The 25,952-nt window shown below is 37.8% G+C and overlaps 1 protein-coding gene across 2 annotated transcripts in view; it reads left to right on the forward strand.

The window, feature by feature from the left end:
- Positions 1-25,952, forward strand: part of LOC144637979 (dihydropyrimidine dehydrogenase [NADP(+)]-like) — a 55,273-nt gene that overhangs the window by 14,729 nt on the left and 14,592 nt on the right. For both annotated transcript variants that reach the window (XM_078497072.1, XM_078497073.1), the window contains exons 3-14: positions 2,697-2,779; positions 3,173-3,260; positions 3,711-3,872; positions 4,817-4,900; positions 7,234-7,346; positions 10,090-10,171; positions 15,728-15,815; positions 16,743-16,850; positions 17,318-17,487; positions 18,385-18,441; positions 23,560-23,613; positions 24,718-24,817. In XM_078497072.1, coding sequence (XP_078353198.1) covers positions 2,697-2,779; positions 3,173-3,260; positions 3,711-3,872; positions 4,817-4,900; positions 7,234-7,346; positions 10,090-10,171; positions 15,728-15,815; positions 16,743-16,850; positions 17,318-17,487; positions 18,385-18,441; positions 23,560-23,613; positions 24,718-24,817 — 1,189 coding nt within the window. The remainder of the gene's footprint in view (positions 1-2,696; positions 2,780-3,172; positions 3,261-3,710; positions 3,873-4,816; positions 4,901-7,233; positions 7,347-10,089; positions 10,172-15,727; positions 15,816-16,742; positions 16,851-17,317; positions 17,488-18,384; positions 18,442-23,559; positions 23,614-24,717; positions 24,818-25,952) is intronic.

The raw sequence follows: 25,952 nt of genomic DNA on the forward strand, positions 1-25,952 counted from the left end.
GCTCACTTCCATGGTCGCTGGCGCGCTAGTGAAAACCAACAAAGTGGCAAACTTCTAGAGGCTGGGGTAGAGAGTCTTCAGGGCTTGCCAGCTCAAACACTAGCAGTCATCATCGACGCAATGGCAATGCTTTAAACGGTGAGGAAGATACCATAGAGATTCTCCGACTTGGCAGTTATGATTTTCAAGAGAATACTGATGCAGGCAGGGGAAACAAGAATAGTTGACTTTGTTTGAGATCAGTACCCAGACATCTGCATCAAGAACATAGAGAGGGAAAGAAGAAGCAATACCGGTCAACTAGCTGTCGCCATAACTAGCTCCCAGCAGTTCTGTCTACGCCAGTGGAAGAAGTACTTTTTATGCGGTAGCAACAAAGTGCGTCTTCTCAGGTTCCTTTTTGAGTACAGGTCGAAGGAAGAATATGCTGAAAGGATCGGCAGCCGTGTAATGTATGTTACCCATGGCAATCACTGCACCAAGCTTGTCGTCATAGATGGACGTATAACAGCGACTGACAAAACAGAACTGCATACCGACCAGGAGGAAGCTGATACACGGATGTTCCTCCATGCGAAACACGCTTCTTCACATGAACATCAAAGGGTCGCCATAGTCTAACTGGATACAGATGTTGAAGTGGTGACATGTCACCACCAATCAGCCATTCCTGCCGAACTGATCTTGATAAGTGGAAAAAAGGTAGATCACACTTGGTAAGCGTTCCCCAACTGTGTGAGAAGCTGGGCCCCAGGGTATGCCGAGTCCTCCCTGGTTTGCATGCGTTAACAGGTTGTGATGCTATGAGTTCATTTGCAGGCAAAGGCAAGAAAAGAGCGTTTGAAACGGTCAGAGACAGCCAAGTCATGGGTGACAGTGTCCAAGTTATTGGAGAGAGCCTTACCATGAGCAGGCAGAGCATTAATAGGTTACAAGAAGTGGTTTGCATGTTGTACAACGATAATCGGTGCAAGCTGGTCAATGACCTCCGTTACAAAATGTTTTGCAAGGGCAAAAACGTGCAGTCTCTCCAACTCCCGCCAACAAGCGCTGCCCTCCGATACCACCTTAAGCTAGCCAACTACCAAGTTTTTCTCTGGAAGAAAGCCTTGCAGCCAAGAATTGAGCAAGTAGCGGTAAGCCATGGATGGAAACTGAAGGAAGGACGCCTTGAGATCGTTTGGACAGACCTGGCACCATCTACACGTGTGAGGCGATGTTCATGTGTCGGTAAAGGCTTGCCTTTCACAGAAGCTTGTACTTGCTCTGAAAATTGCATGAACAGTGCAACACACTTTAAAGATGGAGATGACGATGTTAATGACGACGACGAGGGTGAAGACGAGTAGAAAAGCACAGGAATCAGGCTATGGCTAAAACATATGGCATAAACAGACTCTTGCATGTAGAAAAATCCCTTTTAAGACAAATATCAGTGTTGCCTATTTCTTGTTGTTAGAAACTGAAATTTGCAATCTGTTTGTTGTAATATCCTTTATCCTTTGCAACAGTTAAAATAAAAGTTATTATTAAGAACATTGTATTGCTAAATAACAGAATAAAATGTAGTTATTTTAAGAGCCTCAGCTTAACTTATTTCGAAACTTGCTTTGTTCCTTTGCTCCTCTTGAGTGTAACCTTAGTTTGACCTTACATGCATTCTGGTGTTGCAAAAACATTTTTATAAGCAATTAAGTACAAAGTGAGGTATTAAATATGGCAAGAGTCGCCTTAAGAATTCATGTGAGCCCATTTACGCCCACAATTAATGGCCTTTTTGTGAAAAAAAGACAATTCCTTACCTTGTGTTAATTCATCAAATTTCAAGCATGAGGGACCCTGCCGTGTGTTTGCTAAATGCATGATGGGACAATGGCGTGAAATGCATTGTGGTACAAACAAACTAATGCGATTACAAGGAAAAAAACACAAAAATAATTTCTTCTTTCGTGCTAACTGGGTTGTAATCATAAGACACAGCATTTGAAATTAACGAAATAGTAGCAATGGGATATATCCATGGTTTCCATGGCAACGGGTGCAAAAGGCTGGTCTCAAAATTATGAAAAGTTTGTAATATGACAAAATACTAATTTTAAGTATTATCTGTAGAAGATTTAATCAACTTTAGGCGAGTATTTCGTGACTTGTATTACAGTTTTTACATCACGTGTATTTACAATGTAAAAAGCATCCCCATGCACCGCCCCCTCAAAAAAACCTTGCTGTATCTCCCTTATGCACCAGTTACCATCCTGGTAACAAGTAGTTTTAGAAAATTTACACCTTTAGCTTTAATTTGATACCAATTTCACTAGGTATTAAGGGGGGTGCTATGAATATCCTTTTTTGGGGTCTTGGCTCATGGACTATAAGTTTTGAATAAAGTCACAGAAAGCCCCGATCGCAAGCCCAACCAAAGGGCAAGAAAATCATCAAATGAAAAGGTTCTACTCACATAAGAGTTTGAAGCGATTTTCCCTCGACTATCAGTTGGCCTTTCATCGGAAGGGAAAAAAGCCATGAGTATAAAACTTCATTTCCATTGAATGTAAGCCAAATGATCCTCCATACGTCCTTAAAAAAATTCCAAACCCCATACATTTCCTTAACAGCCCAAAAGCCACCTTTTCATAAATCAAGTCAGAATTGTTTTTATTATAATTATCTTATCCTTCATTGTATTTGTGCTGCAGAGTTGTGAAAGTCTTGTTAACAACTTTGATGATGTCAAGCACACAACACTGAGTGAGAGGGCAGCCTTAAGGGAGGCTGCAAGGTACATGTTTTTTTCCTGTTCATTTTTAAGTCTTTTTTTGCAATTTTTATTTTACAAAAAATACCTTATAGGCATTGCGATGGACTAGTTACATGTACATGAATGTTCATGATCATGCAGTGAGTGTGCAACTCGTCAGATCTACATAGGTCCCCCTTAATCAAGCAAGGCCCTCTGGAAAAAGAACCAAAATGTGACCCAGCAAATAAACAATCAGTTGACCACAAGAGACTTGGGCTCCACCCACAACTTAAGCTAAAGAAGCAATTGTTTTCAAGATTCATGACCATACTGCCTTGGTCAGAATGGCAGAAACTTGCCTTTCTAAAACTTAACTTTGGCTGTGTTTTAAAGAAGTTCAATTTCGTTAGTCTCATTTTTTTTTCATTACAGGTGTCTTAAGTGTGCTGATGCACCTTGTCAGAAGAGCTGCCCAACACAGCTAGACATTAAATCCTTCATCACTAGCATTGCCAACAAGGTATAGCTGACAAATTCTGCCTTAAAACTTAATTAACTGACTGTAATGTGTTCATTAACTGCACATAATTATCAGAAATTGTACCAATAAAGTGCTATACTATGCAAGATGTAATGTGCAGGCCATCCAGATTCATGAAAAAATAATTTCACACTTTTAAGGTATCAGTTTATGTAGATTGACCGTTTTGGAATTCGCGCTTTTACAAGCGCGCTTTATGAGAAAACCCCATCAACATTTGGCGATGAATTAAATAAGTGATGTTTTTTACCATTTTCTCAGGAACCAAAAGCTTTTCTTTTCGAATTTTTTGTAAAAGAAAGACCACAAAATTTCCTTACAAGACATATAAAAAGGGAAAATTAGCATTTTTGAGTGAAATTGACGTATAATGATACCTTAAAATTTACTTGAGAGTAAGTGCTTAAATTAGATTTTTTCTTTAAACAGAACTATTATGGAGCTGCCAAAGCAATCTTTAGTGACAATCCTGTTGGTTTAACATGTGGTATGGTATGCCCTACAAGTGACCTTTGTGTTGGTGGTTGTAATTTGTATGCCTCAGAGGAGGGACCTATTAACATTGGCGGCTTACAACAGTTTGCCACAGAGGTACAGTAATATTAAATTTTACTTACTTTCCTAAACTGATATCTGTGTAAAAAAGAAAGGGGTCTTAAAGTTTACAGGCTGTGGCTTCAATATTAGTATTAAAAGTAAAAGTACAGCTAGTGTAGTATTAAAGTACTATTAATTACCGGTAAGTGCTTCCTTGACTGTGTAAAATATACCGGTAAATATTGTAATAAAGCAATTAGTCCTATTACTGACAGTATATCCTCATACCTGCCAACTCTCCAGATTTTGCCGGGAGTAGTCTCCAATCTCCCGGTCTGATTTTCAGAGAGTATTCATACATTGTCTTAAATGATATCCTTACAATGCAAAGATTTCTGGACGTCTCCAGATTTTTGTACTCTGGGGGTTGGCAGGTATGTATCCTTTCAGGACATGTTAGCACTGATACTGCTTTACAAGGTATTGAAAAGTGTCAAAAAATGTAAACTTTGCTCACAGATGTTTCGGGTGTATTACACTTCATCTGTGTGAAAAACTGTTAAAAATACACGCTTTTCAAAACAAAATAAGGAGAAAGTACATGCATGTGCGTAAAAAAAGGGCGTGCATGCACAGTTCAAATGTAGCGGAAATTCATGTTGATTCCATTACATGTACATGTAGGTTGCATGGTTCCCAAACTAAAATTAAATCAGTCTCATTTCAACCTGTTTGTGTTTGATGTTGTTTCCGGTGCACATAAATGCATACCGTGTACCTGGACATCTGAAATGTTGTGTGACAGGAAAACCAAGGGGTGTTGTGTATGCTTTGCAGACATTTTCCAAATCGACTTCTGAGGCTTCGCCAGAGACGTTTTCGTCCACTTATATGTTCTCCTTTCCTGTTTTGCATTACTGACATGAATAATTTAAACAGAAGGGACCTTGTCAAAAAAAAATTGATGTGGAATTTATGGCACTGTGATTGTTATGCAGATTTTCAAGAGTATGAGGATTGAACAAATACGTGACCCCTCACTAGTACCTGTTGATCAGCTTCCTGAGGGTTACCATACCAAGGTACTGTGATGTGTTAATACACTGATGTATAATCTGTAGTTATAATGACCTTACTTTGTGTAGTTTGTTACAAAACAGGGTTATATAGTCCAGTCAATCTATAAGTTTTGGAATGTATGGCAGTGAGAAAAATTATGTTGCAATTTGTTTGAACACCAACCTTAGATCGACTGGACTATATACTGCCCTTTTAACTAGTTTGAACAGTTGAAATTTCTGTTGTATTTTTTTATTACTGAATGTTCAAATGCATGTAACTTGAATTTATCCATGGTTATATATAATATTATCGTCCTTTTCATTGGCTGAGAGCCCACCACATGATCTGCAAATAACTGCCCATAAATAATGGTCTGCTGGTGCGCATCAGCGTCTGCATGACAGTGATTTTGCTGCAAATAATGTTCTGCTCATGCGTAGTTGTGTCCACTTCTGAGAAAAATGGCAGTTCGTTTTCTAGAGATGAAGAAGAGCGGTTGGATTTGTCTACTAGGCCGGAAAAAACAGCGAAACTACAAAGAAGGCAATGCAATTTCCCCTTATTGTATTTCGGCGATATCTGAAAGAAAGAGAATTGGATCAAGACCAGCTCGTATTTTCAAAGGCGAAGTTACACTTTCGTCTCCATTAATTCAGCAAAAAATAGTACGGTTTCCACGCAGTTTTCGAAGGTACTTTGTGTGAAAGAAATTCAGTGATCGAATGATAAAACAATTATTGAACTCGGTTCTCTCAAAATATCGTGATTTGACAGTGTCTCGCAGATCAATTATTTGCCGAAGCTGATATTTTGCTCAACCTCATCCAATAACTGTTAATTGTTTAGGTTTGCAGGCTTAGCTGGCCTGGCTGCATGATGAAAACAGGAATTTATTTTAAAGGAAGTGCCAGTAAACCTGCAGTGGGTGGGTAGGTAGGTAGGTAGGTAGGTGGATGGGTGGGTGGGTAGGTCAGTAGGTAGGTAGGTAGGTAGGTAGGTAGGTAGGTCTTATGAACGATGCTTCCCTTTGTCTCTTGTTTAATACCAACTACATGAAGCGCTCTATCCCTCACAGGGGATCTGTTATTTGGAACATGCACCCTTTCACAACGTCTGTATGTTAAAACTAGGAATTTTAAGTCATTTTTTAAGGTATCAGTATACATGCTTAAAAAATCCAATTCTCGATTTTTCAATCACTAATGTTAGAATTTTTTTGAGCTTTTATTTGCAAAAATTTCGAAAAAGAAGCTCTCCTGGTTTCCGAGATAAAGGAAATAAACAATTTTGTATTGTTAATTACCACCAACTGAGCGTTGACAAGTTTTTGTCATCACTTTATTTTCATGTATTGCTGGCAAAGGTCATGTGATTGTCAAATTTCACAACCTTGCAACAACCTTGCTGAATGCTTGCTCGATTCACGTGAGATCGCTGCAATTCTCTGGTGTAGTACTGTAATAATTTCTAGGCTTTTATATATATTGTACTAATATTTTCACATTGAATATTTGATGTCTTCATGGAAGCGAAAAGTTTCGTGCCTGTTTGCTTCCTGGAAACAGCCAAAAAGACAAAAGGCTAAAGAGTCGTTTCCTGCTTCAATTTAGGCTTCTGATTAGGCGATTTCTGATTTCTCTCCAACGCTAACTGTCAACATGTCAGCGAAATGTGTATCTTAACTAAAAGAAAGCAAAAACCATCATAAAATTGTTACATACAGTTTTACAATGTCGGTTGTTTTACAACATGTACCTATAATGATACTGCAAATACTTCTGTGTGGTAATTCCATGATACATGTACAAGCTAAATCTGTTGTTCTGTAGATGCGCTTGGTGTCTGCCATATTATAAATTAAATGAAAAACAACAAGATTTTCACCCATGTGATCTCATTTCTAAGAGCATTTGTTCTCTTGGATTCTCCGCCACTAGGACTGACATGCTACTCATCTAATCTTGCTTGTTTTGCCTTTGTGATCTTCGGCCCGTTTGTGATGTTGTTGGCGTCTTAGCTATACGCTGTTTGATTAAGCTTTCCTGGAAAATATAATCACAAGGGGTGACACGGCCCCACGAGCTTTGTAGCTTTAAACTTTTTTTTGTGAATAAATATATATTTTAATAAATTAATAATAATAATAATAATATAACGTTAAAATTCAGTCAAGATTCAGAGCTTAACCTTGTACATGTACTGAATGTACATGTATATTTGAAAATTTATGGTGTCAATAAACCTCCATGGCAGAATGCTTCTTAACTTTTGTAAAAAGTTTTCTCAACATGCTTATTCATTTTATAACTAATTGTTGATTAATTAATTCTGTGGTTTGTTTTTCTTACTTAAGGTGGCACTGATTGGATGTGGTCCAGCGTCTATCAGCTGTGCTACATTTTTGGCTCGTCTGGGTTACACTAACGTGACAATATTTGAAAAGGAAAATTACTTTGGTGGCTTAAGGTACTATGCAACTTTTTATGACAGTTGTTTGAATAGAGTTCTCAATGTGACAGTCTGATGATGATGATATATAAATAATTATGTTTTTACAGTTCTAAGGTCAAAGCTACATATTGAAGAATAGATAATTCAACTCCAATGGCGCCTTCTTATCAAAATCGCGAGTTTTAAAACTCTTGAAATATCATCTGACATGGCTCTTGATTTTTCGCATATTAAATACTCATGAAATTTAGTGAGAATAAGGTACATGGTACCTACTACATACAAGTCTAGAATATCTGGATTTCTGCACAGTCTACCACTGTGGGTATAGGAAGCTGTAACACTTTTTTTTACTGCATGAAGCATTAGAGGCAAAAATAAGGTTGCAATGTAAAGGATGTATTTTTCTTACCCAAAAGTCAAAAAAGTCCACTTCAGATTGAGCGATTAGGCTCATGATTAGTGTAGTAATATACAGAACAATTCTAATGCCTTGAGCACCATTTCGTGAAAATTTTTCAGTTCAAAAGCCTTCAGTTGGTAGTCAATTTTAAATTTCCCAAAATTTGATGTATTAAAATTAATATCCCAGACTTGGAGTGATTTCTTTTGAATATGAATGAAAATTTTATTCAGCAACTACAGTACTGTGCAAAAGTAATGCAAACGAAATTCGCCAAAATTCGTTTTTTGTTCTCCCGAATTTTCGTTGAAATTTCTTTGAATTATCGAGACATGTTTCGTTGCGCTCCACGCGAAAAAATCGCGAAATTCGTGGAAAATTTGAGACTGCGAAATTCGAAATAGCGAATTTTGAGGTATACAAACAATGTTAGTGTTTTTAAGGGGCAAACTTTTGCGTCGACTTTTTATATTTCTTCAATGAATGTTGACAGAAAAGGGCGACTTTACATTTCTGGCAATTGTTGTGACAGCGATCAGCAGTTGTTTATTTTTTTTTTCATTTTGAGAGTATTTTTTACGTTAAACAATGTTAAATGGTTTACTTGTAAAATGCGACAGTTTGTCTAGACAAACTTGAATGTTTTACACGTGAGAAAACGCAGAAAAAAGTTTGCCTTTCATGGTCGCTCGAAAATGGTAGTAAAATGGTGAAACATACGCCAGTACAAGCTCGCCATGTGACTTGTCCGCCATGTTGAATGTTGACACACTTGCTTTGGGCACGTGGAAGTCTGGGTTCAAGTATCCCGGATTCAATATGGCCGATGTGTTTACATGCACGGTGGGCACAAAGTAACCCAAAAACGCTCACCTTCATTCATCTTTTTCGTTTTTGATACTGGCTACCTGAAATTTTGCATAAATATAGAACTCGTCATTCTGAAAAATCGTATGTTTTTTGTTTTTCGAATTTCGAATTTTTTGGGGGAAAATGACGTCACAAAGTTGACGCCAAATTTTTTTATTAATGTGGAACATTTTATGACAGTTTCTGAAAGAACTTGTCGCAAAGATCCTAAAATTGAAAAAAATTCTGAAATACGTCAATCCAAACCAAAGTTATGGTGCATTGAAGTTTGAGTTTTCCGCCATTTTGAGAAGTTTGAACAAAAGGGGGAAATTCAAACTTCAATTAGCGATAACTTTTGATAAGATTGACATATCTCAGAAATTTTTTCAGTTTCAAGATCTTTGCGACAAGTTCTTTCAAAAACTGTCAAAAAATGTTCCATACTAATTTTAAAAAATTTTGGCGCCAACTTTGGACGTCATTTGGCGCCAAAAAATTTGAACTTTGAAAAACAAAAAACATACGATTTTTCAGAATGACGAGTTCTATATTTATGCAAAATTTCAGGTAACCAGTATCAAAAACGAAAAAGGTAAATGAAGGTGAGCGTTTTTGGATCACTTTGTGCCCACCGTGATGTGTGATCGAAAAGAAGAGTATAAACTTTGCCACTTAAACATAGAAAAGGAGGAATCAAGTTTTGTTTTTGAATCACAGATTAAGGTACACTGTAGGGGACTTATTGCTCGGTCGAATTTTAAAAGGCTTTCTCCGGTAATGCTTAAAGTAAAATAAAACGATCTGTCATAAAACAATGGTCATCGTCTTTTAGTTTGAATAGCAGCACCTCAAAGAGACATTCTTTATAGTCATTAGGCAGGGCAGAGCCATAGCTTTAGAAAAGGCCAACAGACATTCGAACACAGCGAAAACAGAGCCCGAAATTTCGAAGGGTGTATTTCGAACAGAGCGAATTTTCGCTCAAATTTTCAAAGTCAATTTCGAACCAAGCGAATTATCGCGTGAAATTTCGCGAGGTTTAAAACAATAGGCCCAGCGAAAAAAGCCACTTTTTCGCCGCAAATTCGCTCAGAACGAAATATCGCAATTTTTTCGTCGAAAAGCCCCGAAAAGTTACGAATTTCGACAAATTTCGTTTGCATTACTTTTGCACAGTACTGTATGCTGCCATGTTTACTTGCCTGGATGGCAAACATGGCATGGCTTATTAACCAAGCCTTAAAATGCTGTATTCACTGCCTGGCATGGTTAATATTGAAACAGTAACATCCATTTATGGGATACCGGTAATTCATTTTTCTGAGTTTAGTGGCTCATAGCTGCCAAGATTTTCGCTAATTGCAAAACAAATTTTGCACTTATTGATGTACATGCACTTAAACTAATTAGTAAATGAATGCATAAATTTGTAAACAGATAATATTTATTACTTGCATGTACACACTGTTGACATTTTGTTGTAATTGTTTTTGTTAACACTAGCTCCTCAGAGATTCCACAGTATAGGCTTCCATATGATGCAGTTAGTTTTGAAGTGGAACTTATGAAGGACCTTGGAGTAAAGGTAATCAACATGGCTGTTTGTTATAGTGTCTGAATGCCATTTCTTACAGGTTTAAAGTGCATATGGAGTAAAAAATAATTGCTACTTATTTTAAAGGCTTTCCAAAATAAAGAATGGCATTTTTCCGTTTTAAAATATCTCTTTAAGCTTTAGAGATGTTTACTCTTTTGTATATGCAAATGAGGAAAGTGATGACCTCTCCAATCGTCCCACAAAAAGATAAAACACTGAATCAAGAGTTTCTCTTGAAATATAAGAGCAGTGTTTTTCAAACTTGGCGTCATAAATGTACATATCACATAAGACACATGATTGCTTATATGATGTTAGCATGCCAACACTCTCGGATCCAGGCTCTTTCTGCTATAAACCAAATATCACAATTTGCGACCCTTCAAAGTGTAACACAGGGTGGGGCTTGGAACACACATGTTGCCCATATTATCCTAACTCTCCACATTGCTTTTTGGAAGTGGATAGTTTTTGGTCCAGCAAAAACGGTGGAATGTCAGTTTTCATTAAAATAGGTCTAGTGGCAAATCCATTGCCATGGCAATGGCACAACGGGTGGCATCTTGTGTCTTGTGTACTGTACATTTGAGAAGTCTTCAAAATAAGAAGCAATTATGTTTTGCTTCATATGCACTTAAAAGATTCAATGAATGAATAGCCCAATAGAAAATTGAGCTGGCTGGGTCATGCAATTTTTTTTTAATACAAATAACTAAAAACTTATGTACAATTCTAAAATTCCCATCTTCTTCCAATCTATATAAATTTAATCTATAATTGGCCACTATGGGAAAGTCGTTATGACCTACATGTAATTGTGCTGGAATGAGTGAAAGTAACTCGTGACCAAGACCAAAAAACATCAGGCGTCGGGAACGTGTTGGGAACGTCAAACTGGTTTGTTTTTGTTTGTTTTTCATTGAACCAAAACTGTTGCTTTGAGAAATTCACACAACAAAACTTTCTGCTCTTATATATGTAGAATACTCAGACAAGCCAATGTTTTATCATACAAAGTACGTGTAAAAACGCATACGAGCCCTGTACGATTGATCTGTGTTTATTGACATGTAGCTGATTAAACAGCATTAAAACAGGCAAGAGGAGAACACACATAATGTTGCAAGTTTACAGTTAACTGATCGCCCATTTTATTTGTGTGGAAAGTGTTCATAGTTCAACTATGGAAAGTCCATGTGTGACTATAAATGGGCCACATGCGTCTTGCGCAATCTCCTTCATGCATCAGGTCACTTGTCGATTCGAAAGAGAAATGCTGAAGCCCAAACTGTTGTTTCTTCTGCAGTTAAACATAATCTTACCTTAAAGCACAGCCAGAAGATAAGAAGGGATCCAGTTCTATTCGTTTATCCACTTTTGCTATCCATTTTTTCGATGACATTTTTCACGCGGAGCCGAAATCTCCGACAACAAGAGAATCCCAATGAAACTAACACGTAAAATCACACGCTTTCTAAGGAAGATGGCATTTTTCAATATTTACGTGTTTTCAATCACAGCCTCACATGAAATGTCAATCGCTCTCTTTAAAAGGTGAAAAATAATTGGAATTAATAAACTATTGGTTTGTTTTTTATTCACAATTCTGTTATTTGATGTATTTTTCACTTGAAATCCATGTTTTGGTTTTGTATCAAAGTAGCCGGGGCTCAAACTCGTTGTAGCCGGGGCCGGGGAAATCCCCGGCCCCCGGTCCTTAGTGACAGCCCTGATTGGTTTTTGGCACTATTTTGAACAAAATTTCTGTCAACATTTTGGCCAAAATTCAACCTCAAAAATTGCACGATAATCAAGATCCCATGTACTATAGAAACTGTATATTTAGATATTATCATTCATTTTCATTATTATTCTACAATTAACCTAAACAATGCTGCATGCTATTGAAACTGACAATGATAGAAGCTCAATCAAATGCTTTTATGTACAGTATTATATGTAAATCTGCTTTTGGAGTGGCTGAATTAAGTAAATATTTATGTAAAATTCCATTGTGACTCAAAATATCCATTGATGACACTGGTTTTATTTTAAGCAACCATATTTATTCAATAAAGGGGGTTACTCTTAACTACAATTTAATGGTTACTATGGATAGCTTCTGTCATATCTTGGGCTCCCCTAGTATCCCGAGTGGGTTTAGTTTTTGGTCATGTTTGTTCATATTGGAGATTTCCTTCATTATTTCCGATAGTCATGACCATATTTGGTAAGTCACATGTCCAGAACACAAAACCCCTGAAAACTCACAAGCTAACATTTTGATTGTCATTTAAGGTTGCCGTATACCTTCAAGGGGTGATTTTTTTTCCAAAATATTTTTTCAAGCCAAGTGAAAGATTTTGTGTTTAAATATCCATTTTTTTTTTAAAAAAAGTATTTTAAAAACTTGAAATGTGTGTGAGTTATCCACAAAAACATATTTTTTCAACATAACTTTTTAGTCCACTAAGTGTTATTAGCTGATTTAAATGTTATAAAATTTAAAAACGATCTCTGACTTTAAAACTTTAAAAATACAAGCTTTCGGCTGTTTGAACTACAGCCTTCGACGGGTAAAATGTACAAAGGTAAAATATGCAGTGTGTGAAGTTGCGAAATAAAAATGCTAATAACTAAGAATATTTGTTAAAAGGAATGCGAAATAAAAATGCTAATAACTAAGAATATTTGTTAAAAAGAATGTTGTACTGTCCAGGTAGAGGACAGGAATTGTTATCCGCATTGGGAGTTAGCTTCGAATGCCACGCTTCCAACGTTTTTCTTGTTCTAAAGCCGCCTTTGTCAATGACAGATGCATTATCAAAGTCAATAGCGTGATTGTTGGACCAGACGTGATTGGCAATTCTTGAACCTTTTGCCGCGGTTTTTACATTTCCCAGGTGTTCTTTTTTCCTGGTGTTGAAGGCTCTGCCCGTCTCACCAATGTAACACCATGAACACTCAGAACAAGGAATTTTGTAGACAACGTTTGTCTGCGATTCCAAAGAAGGTCGAAATTTTGGAGCCGGGAACTGTTGTTGGAGGGTGGTCAGTGGTTTGTTTACTACTGTGATATCGTGCTTTTTGAGGACACGGGTCAGAGGTTCTGTTACGCCTTTAATGTATGGTAAAGAGGCGAATGACTTGTGTGATTCGGGCGCCTCGACCATTTTGAAAAATGTTCCAACAAGTTCCTCCGGGGACAGCACTGTCGAGGGTCAGGTTTTGTTAGACTGGATGTTTTTAATGAACTTCGATGGGTAACCATTAGATTCAAGTGCTGAATGAACTCGGTTAAGTTCTCGTTGTTTTCCTTCGGAAGAGTTGGGTAAATTTAGGGCTCTGTGTAAAAGAGTTGCCGCCGTGCTGGCCTTGTGTTTGTTATCATGGTGAGAATTATAATCAAGATATCTGTCTGTGTGCGTGGGCTTTCTGTAAACATCGACAGCGATGGCACAATTTCTTCGGGTGACTAAGGTGTCGAGAAAAGAGATCTTTCCATCACATTCAGTTTCGATGGTGAAAGAAATGTTGGCGTCGATTGAATTTAATGTGTCATGGAAAGCTGACACATGGTCTTTTTTGATGATACAGAAGCTGTCGTCGACATACCGTTTCCAGATTTTAGGAGGAACAGATGAACTGTTAATCGCACTTTCCTCGATCTCCTCCATGCAGAGATTGGCCACGACAGGGCTAACTGGACTGCCCATTGCGCACCCTTGTACATTTTACCCGTCGAAGGCTGTAGTTCAAACAGCCGAAAGCTTGTATTTTTAAAGTTTTTAAGTCAGAGATCGTTTTTAAATTTTATAATATGTTGTATCCTGGCTGCGGTCCTTCAATATTTTCATGATTAAAATGTGTCACCCGCAGAGCCAACATGACGTCTTTTGTGACATCTGCAGACTCACATGCATTTATCACACAACAATCTAAACTTTTGTCGGTTGGGAATAAACACCCAAAGCCATACTTGATGTAAGCGTTTCATCTTTAGTCAGGTCTTTGTAAGCTTGTCGCGTCAAATTCGGTCGCCTGCTAAAATTGAATTCTGCAAACAAATTTTTTCCGTGCACTTGTAGCGGAAATTCGAGGGTTTGTGTGAAGATGGGATTGCGTGAAAATTTCCCCCAGGAGGTGACCAGACAAAAACAAACCAAGCACTGATTGGCCCCATCATCTGAGAACGTGTTTGTGGGCAGTTTGTGGGCGGCATTTGTTTGTGAAGCCACAGATAATTTTTCTAAACGCTATTTTCTTCAATAATATTTTTCTCTTGATAGGGACACTTTTAAGAGCTAAAACTTCAAGCGATTTTATTCAATTGACCTCAAATTTTCAGAGGTGTTAGTTTAATATGTTAGCAACAAAAACTTGTGGGCGATTTTTTTAAAAATTAAACTGAAACAGAGCTTTCTCCAAGGCTACTAGTCAATTCACTTTTCCTTTGTCTTCACATTAAGATAATATCACTGTTTTTGCAACGCCTTACCATTATGTTTCTGATATTCTTCATTGTTCAGTTCATTTATATTTTTTATTTAAGGTAATAGATTATGCATGTAATTTCAGCTTCTTTTCTTCTTTACTTTCTGGTATATATTATATTCTATATTATATTTTGTATGTGTGTCTGGCCAAAATTTGACAACTCAATTTGTAAACTGGCAACCCGGCATTTTTAACCTAGTGGTTATTTCGGGTTGCCAGAACTCCTTATCTTTAGTAATATATTTATATAACAATTCTGTAATCTAATTTATTGATAAGGAAATAAAAGAGGATGTTGTTGTTCCTTGCAATGAAAGGCTTTTCTGCGCGATCAATCCATGTAGCTTTTAGTCCTTCTTCGAAAATGCTCTGTAACTTTTAAGTGTCATCGAAATTATACGACAAAACACCGACATGTTTTTGTAGCGCTTTGGGAGCGGAAACCCTCAAACAAATCAAATTAGCGAAATTTAAAATTCATCAATTGTGACTTAAAGCTTTCAATAGCCGATTCCGACGTTCGCATTTAGACGTCGTGAAAAATTCAAAAATTTATTTTATCACAAAATGGATGTAATATTAAGATAGCCAGTTCTATGAGCTTCAATTTGATATAGGGTTTTATGTATCTACAATTTAACCTGGACATGCTACACTGCTTTTCTAACAAAGTTCTTAATGTTGAGAATAACAGTAAGTTGTAAAAAGAGTTTCTAAACACATAAACTCCCCCTTTCTTTTTCAAGGTCATGTCTGCTGGTCCTGTGGGTTAATTCCTCCATTCATTTTTGTTCCAGTAGTTTCCATACCTTTCCTCTCTTCAAAATCCTTGTTTGGTGTAAAAGAAATAGTGAACATGCATGTAGCTTTTACAAAACTCTCTCTTATGGCCATGAAATTAAGATAACATACAAAACGTTAGTGTTGGGTCCTGAGGAGGACACAGATTCCTCTGGAACCAAATCAATATCTTTTTTGAAAGACTCGGCCCCTCCCCCAGAAAAAAACTGTAAAATAGAAAGTGAAATTGCAATTGTTGCATTTCAGATTGAACATGGTAAAGGTTTGGGCAAAGATGGACTTTCAATTAAATTTCTCAGAGAAAAAGGATTTGAGAGCATTTTCATTGGTATTGGTAAGTAATTCTAAAGCTTTGTGTACTGTAACATCTCAAACTCAAATGTAAAAGCTTGATTTCTACCACTCTCTTGAGTCTGGTTCATCCCTGAGAAGAGTCGGCTGGACGTGTGAGTGGCCGATCATGTCTGTGATATAAATTCCAAATTAAATTTATGCATTGTTACTGGTCGCAGAAATGCCATTGGACACCAAACACGTTTCTAGCACCATTGCACTGTAGATGTACTGTACATACAAACAAGCAGTCTTCTGAATCATTTCCACTGGTGTACCCACCCCAGTCATTCTCAAATTCTCAGGCAATATCCTTGGGAGTTTCCAGTGCCTCCATCACTACCGGATTAACTTTTGTTTGTACATTTGCACATTTTCCTTATATTTTCAATCTAGGTCTTTTTATTAAACATCCTCTCATCTTTGCTTTTCCCTGACTCTTTGCATTCCCATGGGAATTTGGCAATTTTTCTCTTAATAGAGTTTGTTCACAACTTAGCCAGACAAACCGTGAAATTCTGGTTATGAGCCCTGGGCTTATACAACTTTGTAAGGGGTTTTGGGTGGGCTTATAAGAGGAGGGGCTTATATCCGAGAGGGCTAATATCCGAGAGGGCTTATAAACGATCCATGGGAGTGTTGATCGAAAAAGCCCTGTTCAGCCCTGCCCAGCCCAGCCCTGCCCTGTTCAGTATTGTCACCCGGCAGGGGGGAGGGGGGGGGGGCTTATAATCGGATGTATTTTTTTGTTTCCTGGTAGATGGGCCTATAACTGGGGGGGCTTATAAGGGCGCGGTGGGGGGGGGGGGAGGCTTATAACCGAAATTTTACGGTAATCGGTTTGTATGATGAAAATAGTATCATGTTGTTGTTGTTTGTTTTTTTTGTTATTTAAAAGTGCATGTCTTTTTATAAAAATTCTATTTAGGTCTGCCACAGCCCAAACTTGCTCCAGTATTTGATGGGTTAAGTGTTGCAAATGGTTTCTACACTTCCAAAGATTTTTTGCCCATAGTATCCATGGGAAGCAAGGCAGGTATGTTAACTTGCATGATGTGCTGTTTGCCATTGTTCACTTAGCTGTTGAATAACCTTGCCTTGAAATGGAATTCTGCTTTAAATTAATATCTAAAATTTTATACTGCAGTACTGCATGATTGTATAACCTTCAAGCATCCACTAAAAATAAAAATAATCAGTCTATACTCATGCACTGTCATTTCTATGAGTGGTATACATGTAGTTGTGCAGAACTGAAGAATAGCTGCACTCCTCTGGTGCATTATCATCTCATTTGCAAATTTCTCCTCTGATCAGCAGATGAGTCACTACACTGAAGCTTTGCTGTTTTTTGTCTGGCTATACGTATTTTAAGCAAGGAGCAAACATAACCTTTCCAAGCTGTCATTTTATGCGGCACATGTAAAAAGTTGTTGCATGGAATATGGTGCTTGTGAGTTTTAAGACTATTATATAAATAATGGACATCATATTACCTTGTAGGTATGTGTTCCTGTAAGACAAAGTTACCAGAACTGTTTGGAAATGTCATCGTCCTTGGATGTGGAGACACTGCCTTTGACTGTTGCACATCAGCTCTTCGTTGTGGAGCTCGTAAAGTGTTTGTCATATTTAGAAAAGGATTCACTAACATTAGAGCTGTTCCAGAAGAGGTTGGTTTTGTAAACTGTGTTGTAGTGATGTGCATGACTAGCATGACAAGTAACATCAATGCATAAATTATTCCACTTGAAATTAAATTTTATAATAACAATGGAGTTGATTTTTCCAGGAATTATTATGTTTTGGGCCAAAAAACCTATCTACATTCAAGAATATCGTCTCTATTACTATTTTAATGATTTCAGAGGCCCGCACTACAGGTAAGAAAAGGAATGAAAAAGTACAGTAAGCAAGAACTTGGACAATGCCGGTCTCGAATTGGCATTTATTTCTGATTGAAAACCAGATTACCAAACTTGGCAAACTACTGCAAAATTACTCAAAACAGTCTTTGCTCTAAGTAATAGTTTTCTTGGAAAGAAAATTACGGAATTCTATAGATAGCAAAGAAATATCCATTTAGTAGTGTTAAAATTAATTAATATGTAGTTAACTGAATTGGCAGTTAGGGGTATAATTGCCTGAACTGAACAAGTTTTGCTCGACAAAGACGAAGCTTAACATTCACTTGCTTTACACTTATACACACAATTCCTCCTCATCTAGCTGAGAAGACTAAAAAATTGCTTCCTGCTTCCTTTTTCAGCAATTTTTTCATTAAATCTCAAAAACAGTCTGCAGCTGCAGATGGAAGCATGTCGACTCAAGCAGAGTTAGAAATGCTGCCACTCCTGCTGCCAGCAAGCATGCACCCAGTTGAATGGTTTTCAGTTCTTATAATTTGGCTGGCTATATATTGTGTTATTTTCTTGTTTCTGATTGGTCCACAGAATTAAGCTAAATTCTCCATTTTAGTCCATACAGTATGTATACTACAATAAATATTGTAATACATGATACATATGCATGGTGATGTATATTATAAAATGTTTTCTCATTGAATATAGATGCAGTTGGCAGTTGAAGAGAAGTGCGAGTTCTTGCCTTTTCTTTCACCAAAAAAGGTATAACTTATGTTTTTTTCTTTTGACAATTTCGAAAACTCATAATGATATGAGAAAATCTCATTTGCATTTACTTTCAATACACTCAATCAATATACATTCATTTGCATTTACTTTCAATACACTCAATCAATATACACGATTTTGGAAACACTGCATACACATATTAATAGCTTGCATGTATGGCATACATAAGTGCAATATAAACTTGATTTGAGCTTGAGTTTTCATGATAAATGCAATACATGAGATTGATACTCTATGCTTGGAGCTGGAACACAAAAGGATTTGAGAAGTAACACCCTTATTGCTGGGATTTTGCAAATGACCCCAAATTTGCAAGGGCCCCAATTCTCCACAAGAATCATCTGCATGCTTCTTCCGATTGGTTCTTGAACAGTGGAATCCAATGGGCCAACATAATTATTAATAGCTTGATGGGTCAGTACATGTACAAAAAAATCTTTATCTGTTGCTGCTACAGTATAATGATAATAAGCAATTATTGGATGAGGTTGAGCATGATATCGTGAATTATCAAAACCGAGGTCTGTGTTAACACAGACCAGTTGTCCTGCACCGATTCAAAGCGGCTCTCTGATTGGCTGATTTTTTAAATTCTGTACCAAGACGTACCGAACCAATCACACGCAAGCTTTGATTGTGCAGCCAGAGTTGGTCTGCGAAACGGTTGGTGTCATTTAGCTATGTTAGTCTGTTCGACGAGATGCCTCGTTTTGTACGATATTTCAGTTGAGATTGTCAGTTTTGCAAGCTTAATTTGGACGTTTTCTTGTTATTGTGTTTGAACTGTTTGAGTTATATCGTGTTGTTTATGGTACACTCGGTACACCCGGTACGGCCAGTACAGTCGGTACGGTCGGGTGCACCGAGCGTACCGGGCGTACCGAGTGTACCAGGCGTAACAGGTGTACCGGGTGTACTGGGTGTACCGGGTATACCGGGTGTACCGGGTGTACCGGGTGTACTGGGTGTACCGAGTGTACCGGGCGTACCAGGCGTACTGGGTGTACGGAAAAGTGTCACGAAAATTATATGTAATAAGGTACTTTGCAACAAATAAGCGCACACTCTGGTTGCAGGAAGAAAATTACTAGAAAATTAAATTTATAGTTAATATGCAACTCCTTGTCTCAAACATCAGTAAAGGTACGATCCTGAGGAGAACACCCGATCCTGAGGAGATAATTTATTAAGTCCACAAAACCGGGTCATTCGATTGCAATCTATGTAAAGAGCATTTCAGTTGATTGCCAGTATTTAACATCATTACAAGACAGCAGCGTAAATTCAGCAAACGATGGTGCCGGGTCAGCAACAGCAGCGCATTAAGTGTCATTTTCTACATGTGAAAAAGCAGGATCCGTGTCAAGCCGACTTCGGATCGTTTCAATCTTCTGCACAAAGTATTTCCCAAAGTCGTTAGTGAAAGCACATATGGCTCCAATAAGACTAAAATATTATTGGGCATATTTTTTTTAATGTTTTAACGTACTTTTTGTCCAAATTGCGAAAATAAATTCCCACGAAATACTGTCACGCCGAAAGATGGAATAAGAGGGAGTCCGCTAGACTTTGTTGGACAAAATTATGCACCAGAATTATTTTCAGTCTATTGCCAACTTCTGTGCTACTCTCTTGTTAAAATAAATATTTTCAAACAACACCAAACATCAAAAAGCAGGTTTGACTTTATACAGAATTACACTGAATCGCCGTGAGCTTTTGCGTAAAGCTTGTGAACTTTGTGAACCAGAATTGCTGTACCATGATTATTTACATCTTATTGCAAACTTTTGTGCTACTCCTCCTTCTAATCTTCTTATAACATGGAAAAAAATCTGAATTCCACTGAATCGCTAAAGATGATTTTACAAAATGGCTACAGGTTTACAGGTTTTAGCAGGTTTCTGCAAGTTTTGGCAGGGCACGGTTTTACCCGTACGAACAAAGTAGTGGTAAAGGGGATATGCGTGACGCGTAATTTAAAAAAAAAAAGCTTACTCGAAGAAATTACACACACACACACAGGAATCATGAAGCAAAAGATTGAACTCAATAAGTTGTGTAAAAGACGCGTTCCCTCTGCTTTATTAATCCTTTTTGGGTTTGTGTTGCTGTTATAAACTCAACGGCACATTTCGGTGAACATCGCTTAAAACATCATATTAATCGTAGTGCAGGTATGAAAACGGCATCTAAGCCGGATATAAACTCTGAAATGGAAGTTTAAAGATTTTGTTCTTTGGGTGCTCACACGCGGTACACCCGGTACCCTCGGTACACTCGGTACGCTCGGTACGCTCGGTACACCCGGTATACTCGGTACGCCCGGTACACTCGGTACGCTCGGTACACTCGGTACACTCGGTACGCCCGGTACACCCGGTACACCCGGTACACTTGGTACACTCGGTACACTCGGTACGCCCGGTACACTCGGTAGGCCCGGTACGCTCGGTACACTCGGTACACCCGGTACACCCGGTAGGCCTGGTACGCCCGGTACGCCCGGTACACTCGGTACACTCGGTACAGCCGGTACACTCGGTACACCCGGTACACCCGGTACACCCGGTACACCCGGTACACCTGGTACACCCGGTACATTCGGTACAGCCGGTACGGCTGGTACAGTCGGTACGGCCGGCACAGTCGGTATGGCCGGTACAGTCGGTGCGGCCGGTACAGTCGGTACGGCCAGCACAGTCGGTACAGGCAGTACAGTGGAACAGCCGGCTATGGCCGGTATGGCCATAGTACGGTCATAGCCGTGCTTACCCATCCTTACCCATGTTTGCCCTTGCTATTATGAATCCTTATGATAAGCCATAAAGGTTCTTTAGATGGGATGTAAATTAGAGGAACTACTAACGAAGAAAGAAAATCACCACAGACATATAAAGTCTTGATTTTAATAACTAATTTTCTATTGTTCTCGTGAATCAGCCAATCAGAGAGCCGCTTTGAACCCGTGCGGGACTGCTCACACAGACACAAGGTTTTAATAATTCACCAATATCATGCGAAAACCGAATTCAATAATAATTGTTTTATTATACGCTTTGCCATTAAACAATTTGCCATTACTTTTTTCTAGCGCCGGCGTAAAACTTCGTCAGAACATTGACCAAAGTGGTTTTATCTTGTGGTTCCTCCAGGTTCTTCTCCCTCAAATAATCATTCAGAATTTTTACACTTGTTTTTGTTGTTCTCTTGGTCCTTTTAGAATCTTTATTCTCGATCAAAACTTTCCATCTCTCTTTGGGAACGGAGGCGAATCGCTCAGCCATATTTGCAAACGTTTGACAGCACTACATGGACGAAAGGCTTAGAAACTAGGCGGACTTTGAACTCGACATGATAACCCAATATCTGCTGCAGATATTGGGTTATCATGTCAAGTTCATATGCTACTGTATATTGACTGAATGCTCTCGACCAATCACATGTTTCAAAGTAATTCTAATGTATAATAATGACAAATATATGCCCAATTATCGGTAAATAAATTGTGGTTATTGTCTTGACGTCACTGGTTACCATACCAACCAGTATTACCTGTTAAAAATAATCATTAACTTTAAGTGGGTATAAGTCAAAACCAAGCGTGGTGGCCCCCATTTTTTAATACTGAGTAATGATTAGCATGTTTAGATACAACTTTTTATGAAATTAAAAAAATTTTCTGGGGGCAATTTCAGTTTTTACTTATGACTGGAGATTTGTTTAATATCATTGTTGTAGCAGCATTACCTAGCTATAAGATTTGTTGTACTGACCCATCCAAGTATAAGAGCTCCTAACGATCATGGTCAAGAATATATTAGAGAATTTCTACAAACCCACTCCATTGTAGCTCACCCTTTACATTGTAGCTTGTTCCAAGCATTTGGTTAGTTTGGGAGCAGAAAAAAATGGGAGAGAAAATCCAGCAGAGAACTTTGTCTATTCTTTTGAGTAAACTTTTTGTTTCATCTTGTTATCCACAGTTAGTATTTAATACCAACCTTGTCTGTAAGTTTTCTTCTAAGTCTGATTACAGTATATTTAACAATTATCCTGCGAAATCGCGCAGAATATTGCCTGATACTTAGCCGAAGAGGCCGTAGGCCGAGTTGGCTAAAATCAGACGATATTCCGCAAGATTGAGCAGAATAATTGTTTTATTATGCAACAAATTGTCAACAAAACACATTTTGGAGAAAGAAAAACTGTAATTATGCAGCGCTTTACAAGATTTCACGCCGCACCACGATACGCAGGAATATGTATGTCGGATGACAGATATCGAACATTTGACCAAATGGGCGCGCGCATCTGTGAAATAAGCAAAACCAAAATTACAGTCCATGTTGTCAGTTGTGGCACATGAACCATCAGGTATCCTGTCCATTCACCTGATGATGTGCACACACAAAAAAATAGGCGCAAATAAATTGAAATTGGACATTTTCATACCAACTTTCAGTGTTGCGTGCATAGCAGCTATCTTTTGACATCACCTTTTAACTGCTGTTTGAAATGAGCCAACCAAAACCGATGTAAGCTTCATGTTAATAAGCTGATCAACCTATGTATAAGTCTGAACCCCTTATTTTTGAGGTCAGAAAAAGACAGAATTTTCTTAAAAAACTTGTCTTGTATTTCTTAGAATTTTCATTACAGTGTATGTACCAGTACGTACAACATGAAAAATCACACAAGTTTCAAAATGAAGTTTATTATCGTGCACATGCAAGTGTTTTAGCAGGTTCTAGCAACACATTTAAATGAGCATTTTGTCCTGAACCATCATTTTTGAAATAGGCTTATAAAATCAAACATACTTTATTTCAAACAAACCTTTCAAATCATGGAAAGGTAGAAAGCAGCTTTAAAAAACAGGCAAAACACCAAAGAAGATCAGGAAACTTTGAAAACGACTCAATGAACAAAGTGCCAAGCTTACTGGGGGACCTTGGTAACCAATTAGCTACAGAATTGGTCAAGGGTAAGAGTTGGGAACTAGAAAAATGAAATACTGACAGAAATAAAAACATGGTTATAAGGGTCAGCCATACAGGCCATTTATTTTATTTATTTTATGTTCATTAGGTCCATGTTAAAGATGGAAAAATTTCTGCATTGGAGTTCTACAAGACGGAACAGGTTTGTTTACAGTGTATCTCAACTGAAGGCCCTTTTGACATAGCTGCATGATTGGAACACAATGTAGGATGAAGCGATGTCAAAATGAACCAATAATAGTAAATGGCTATAGGTCGATCATACATGTACTGGTATGAAAAAGCATCAGACTGGTGTTCAGAAGGTCATGGGTTAAGGTGGCTCCATATAGTTTCATTACCGCACGCGCGCTGCTAGTGCAAGCTTGTCGGAATCTGCGCGCGCGAGCTGACACAAGCCCAGGCAAAAATGATCAATGGAAAACTTTACCCATAAAAGATTTTAAAGAGTAAATTATAGTTACATCCACAGATTATGAGTTTTCCAATTTAAATGATGGAATTGCTTCCAATGCCCCGTAAACACTGAGTGTGAAGAAAAGTCAGCGAACCGTGAGCATGCGTGACACCATAACTTGAAGAATTTCTATTTTGCTGATGTCATGAAAACTAAGCGTTCTGGAGCAATCGAAAAACGCATATTGCTTGCGTTTCAAACGGTGAATTTTCTTGAAAATTGGCACATGGGTAGGATTTTTCTTTTTTGAAATCCCACATATGAAAACATCATTAAATTTTATACAAATACTGATGCAGTGAGCATGAAAAATGAAAATTGGGAAAATCACCGAAAATTATGTACAAATTTTCTCAAGGCTTTGTCAGCAGAAACTCTAATCGATGTTCACTTCGTTATGCCAAAAACAGGGAAAATTCACCATGTAAAAACCTAAAAAAACTGTCTTGAAGTTTGCTTGCGTCAAAAAACAAGCCAATTATCTCTGTTGCTAGTTGCCATGGCAATGAGATTAAGAGATTAAAGCTACAGATACCTGATTGTAGGCATTATATCAAGTGTTATACCAAAACATAATTGGAAAGACAGAAGTAAGCTAATGCAAATCTAATTGTAATACGACTTCCATATATATTACTATATGGAGCCACCTTAAAAGGTGCATCTTATCTCTAGACTGTATGGACATAACTACAGTTATGGATCAAGGATACTAGGTAAAATAATTTCATTTTAAAGCCAGTGTTTGACAAGAGCCATGTTAAATAATATGATGTGTTTTATTTTTAGCTGGAGGATGGCACATGGATTGAAGATGAAGAACAGACGCTAAAAATAAAGGCAAACTTTGTCATTTCAGCTTTTGGTTCCACACTTAGGGACAGTGATGGTAAGGGAACTTACATTGTGTACAGGAAATGGATGCATTTAGTACGTTACATCTATAGTCTGAGCATTTTCACAGAAGCCATGGTACTGGTGTTCCAAACACAATAGTATTAAGTTTTGTATCCATAACATCTTCACCCTGTGAGTTGAACATTTCTTGAATGGCTTTATGAGGATTTATCTTCTAGTTTTCTTATGCAGTGAAATAGCTATACCGTAAAATTCCGGTTATAGGCCCATCAACTTGGAAACAAAAAAATACATCCGGTTATAATTAAGCCCCCCCCCCCCCCCGGATATAAGCCCCCCTCTACCGGATGACAGTACTGAACAGGGCTAAATGTTGCTTTTTGTGCGTTTTAACTTAAAAGCGTATTTCGATCAACACTCCTGAGGCTCTTTTCGAAACGTTTTTTCCTTCCGCTTATAAGCCCACCCAAAAACCCTTACGAAGTTGTATAAGCCGGGGGCTTATAACCGGAATTCTACGGTATACTGGCACTATAATATTTTATATAATGGTCAAGGAATTGCGCGCGCTGTGATTGGTCAATTCGAACTCATTATAGTCCCATAAAGCACGCTGCATACGTCACGCGCGTGCTTTATCGAGTTATAATGCATGCTGCTTACGTCACGAGTTTTAGCGCACGCAATTTCTTTAACATTTCATAAAAGTAATAATAAAAAACTTTCTCCTCGTGCATTATTGAGTTATATACCGTATTTATTCGATTTAGCACCCAACCTCGAATAAGGGCCCACCTCGAATAACTGCCCACCCCCACCCCTCTAAATTGAGGGCACAAGAGGAATTCTAATTATTGCTGAAGTTGAGATTAAAATTGACTAACTACTATTAAATGACTATCCCGAAAAACGAGTTTTTTTAGCTTTTTTACTGAAACTTTTAATGAATATTTAATTTCAGCTTTCGTACACCTTCACATTTAGTTATTATAATTGTTGTTTTCTTGCAAAATAAACGTGCTACTTGCTTAAAATGGTGAAAATTTAATAAGCGCCCACCTCGAATAAGCGCCCACCCTCAAGGTCCAAAAATTTAATAAGCACCCAGGGCGGTAAATCGAATAAATACGGTATAAGCACTTGGGAATTTTTAAGAACACTCAAGA

The sequence above is a fragment of the Oculina patagonica genome, chromosome 14, assembly GCF_052425735.1.
Source record: "Oculina patagonica isolate OP01 chromosome 14, crgOcupat, whole genome shotgun sequence".
Taxonomy (NCBI): Eukaryota; Metazoa; Cnidaria; class Anthozoa; order Scleractinia; family Oculinidae; genus Oculina; species Oculina patagonica.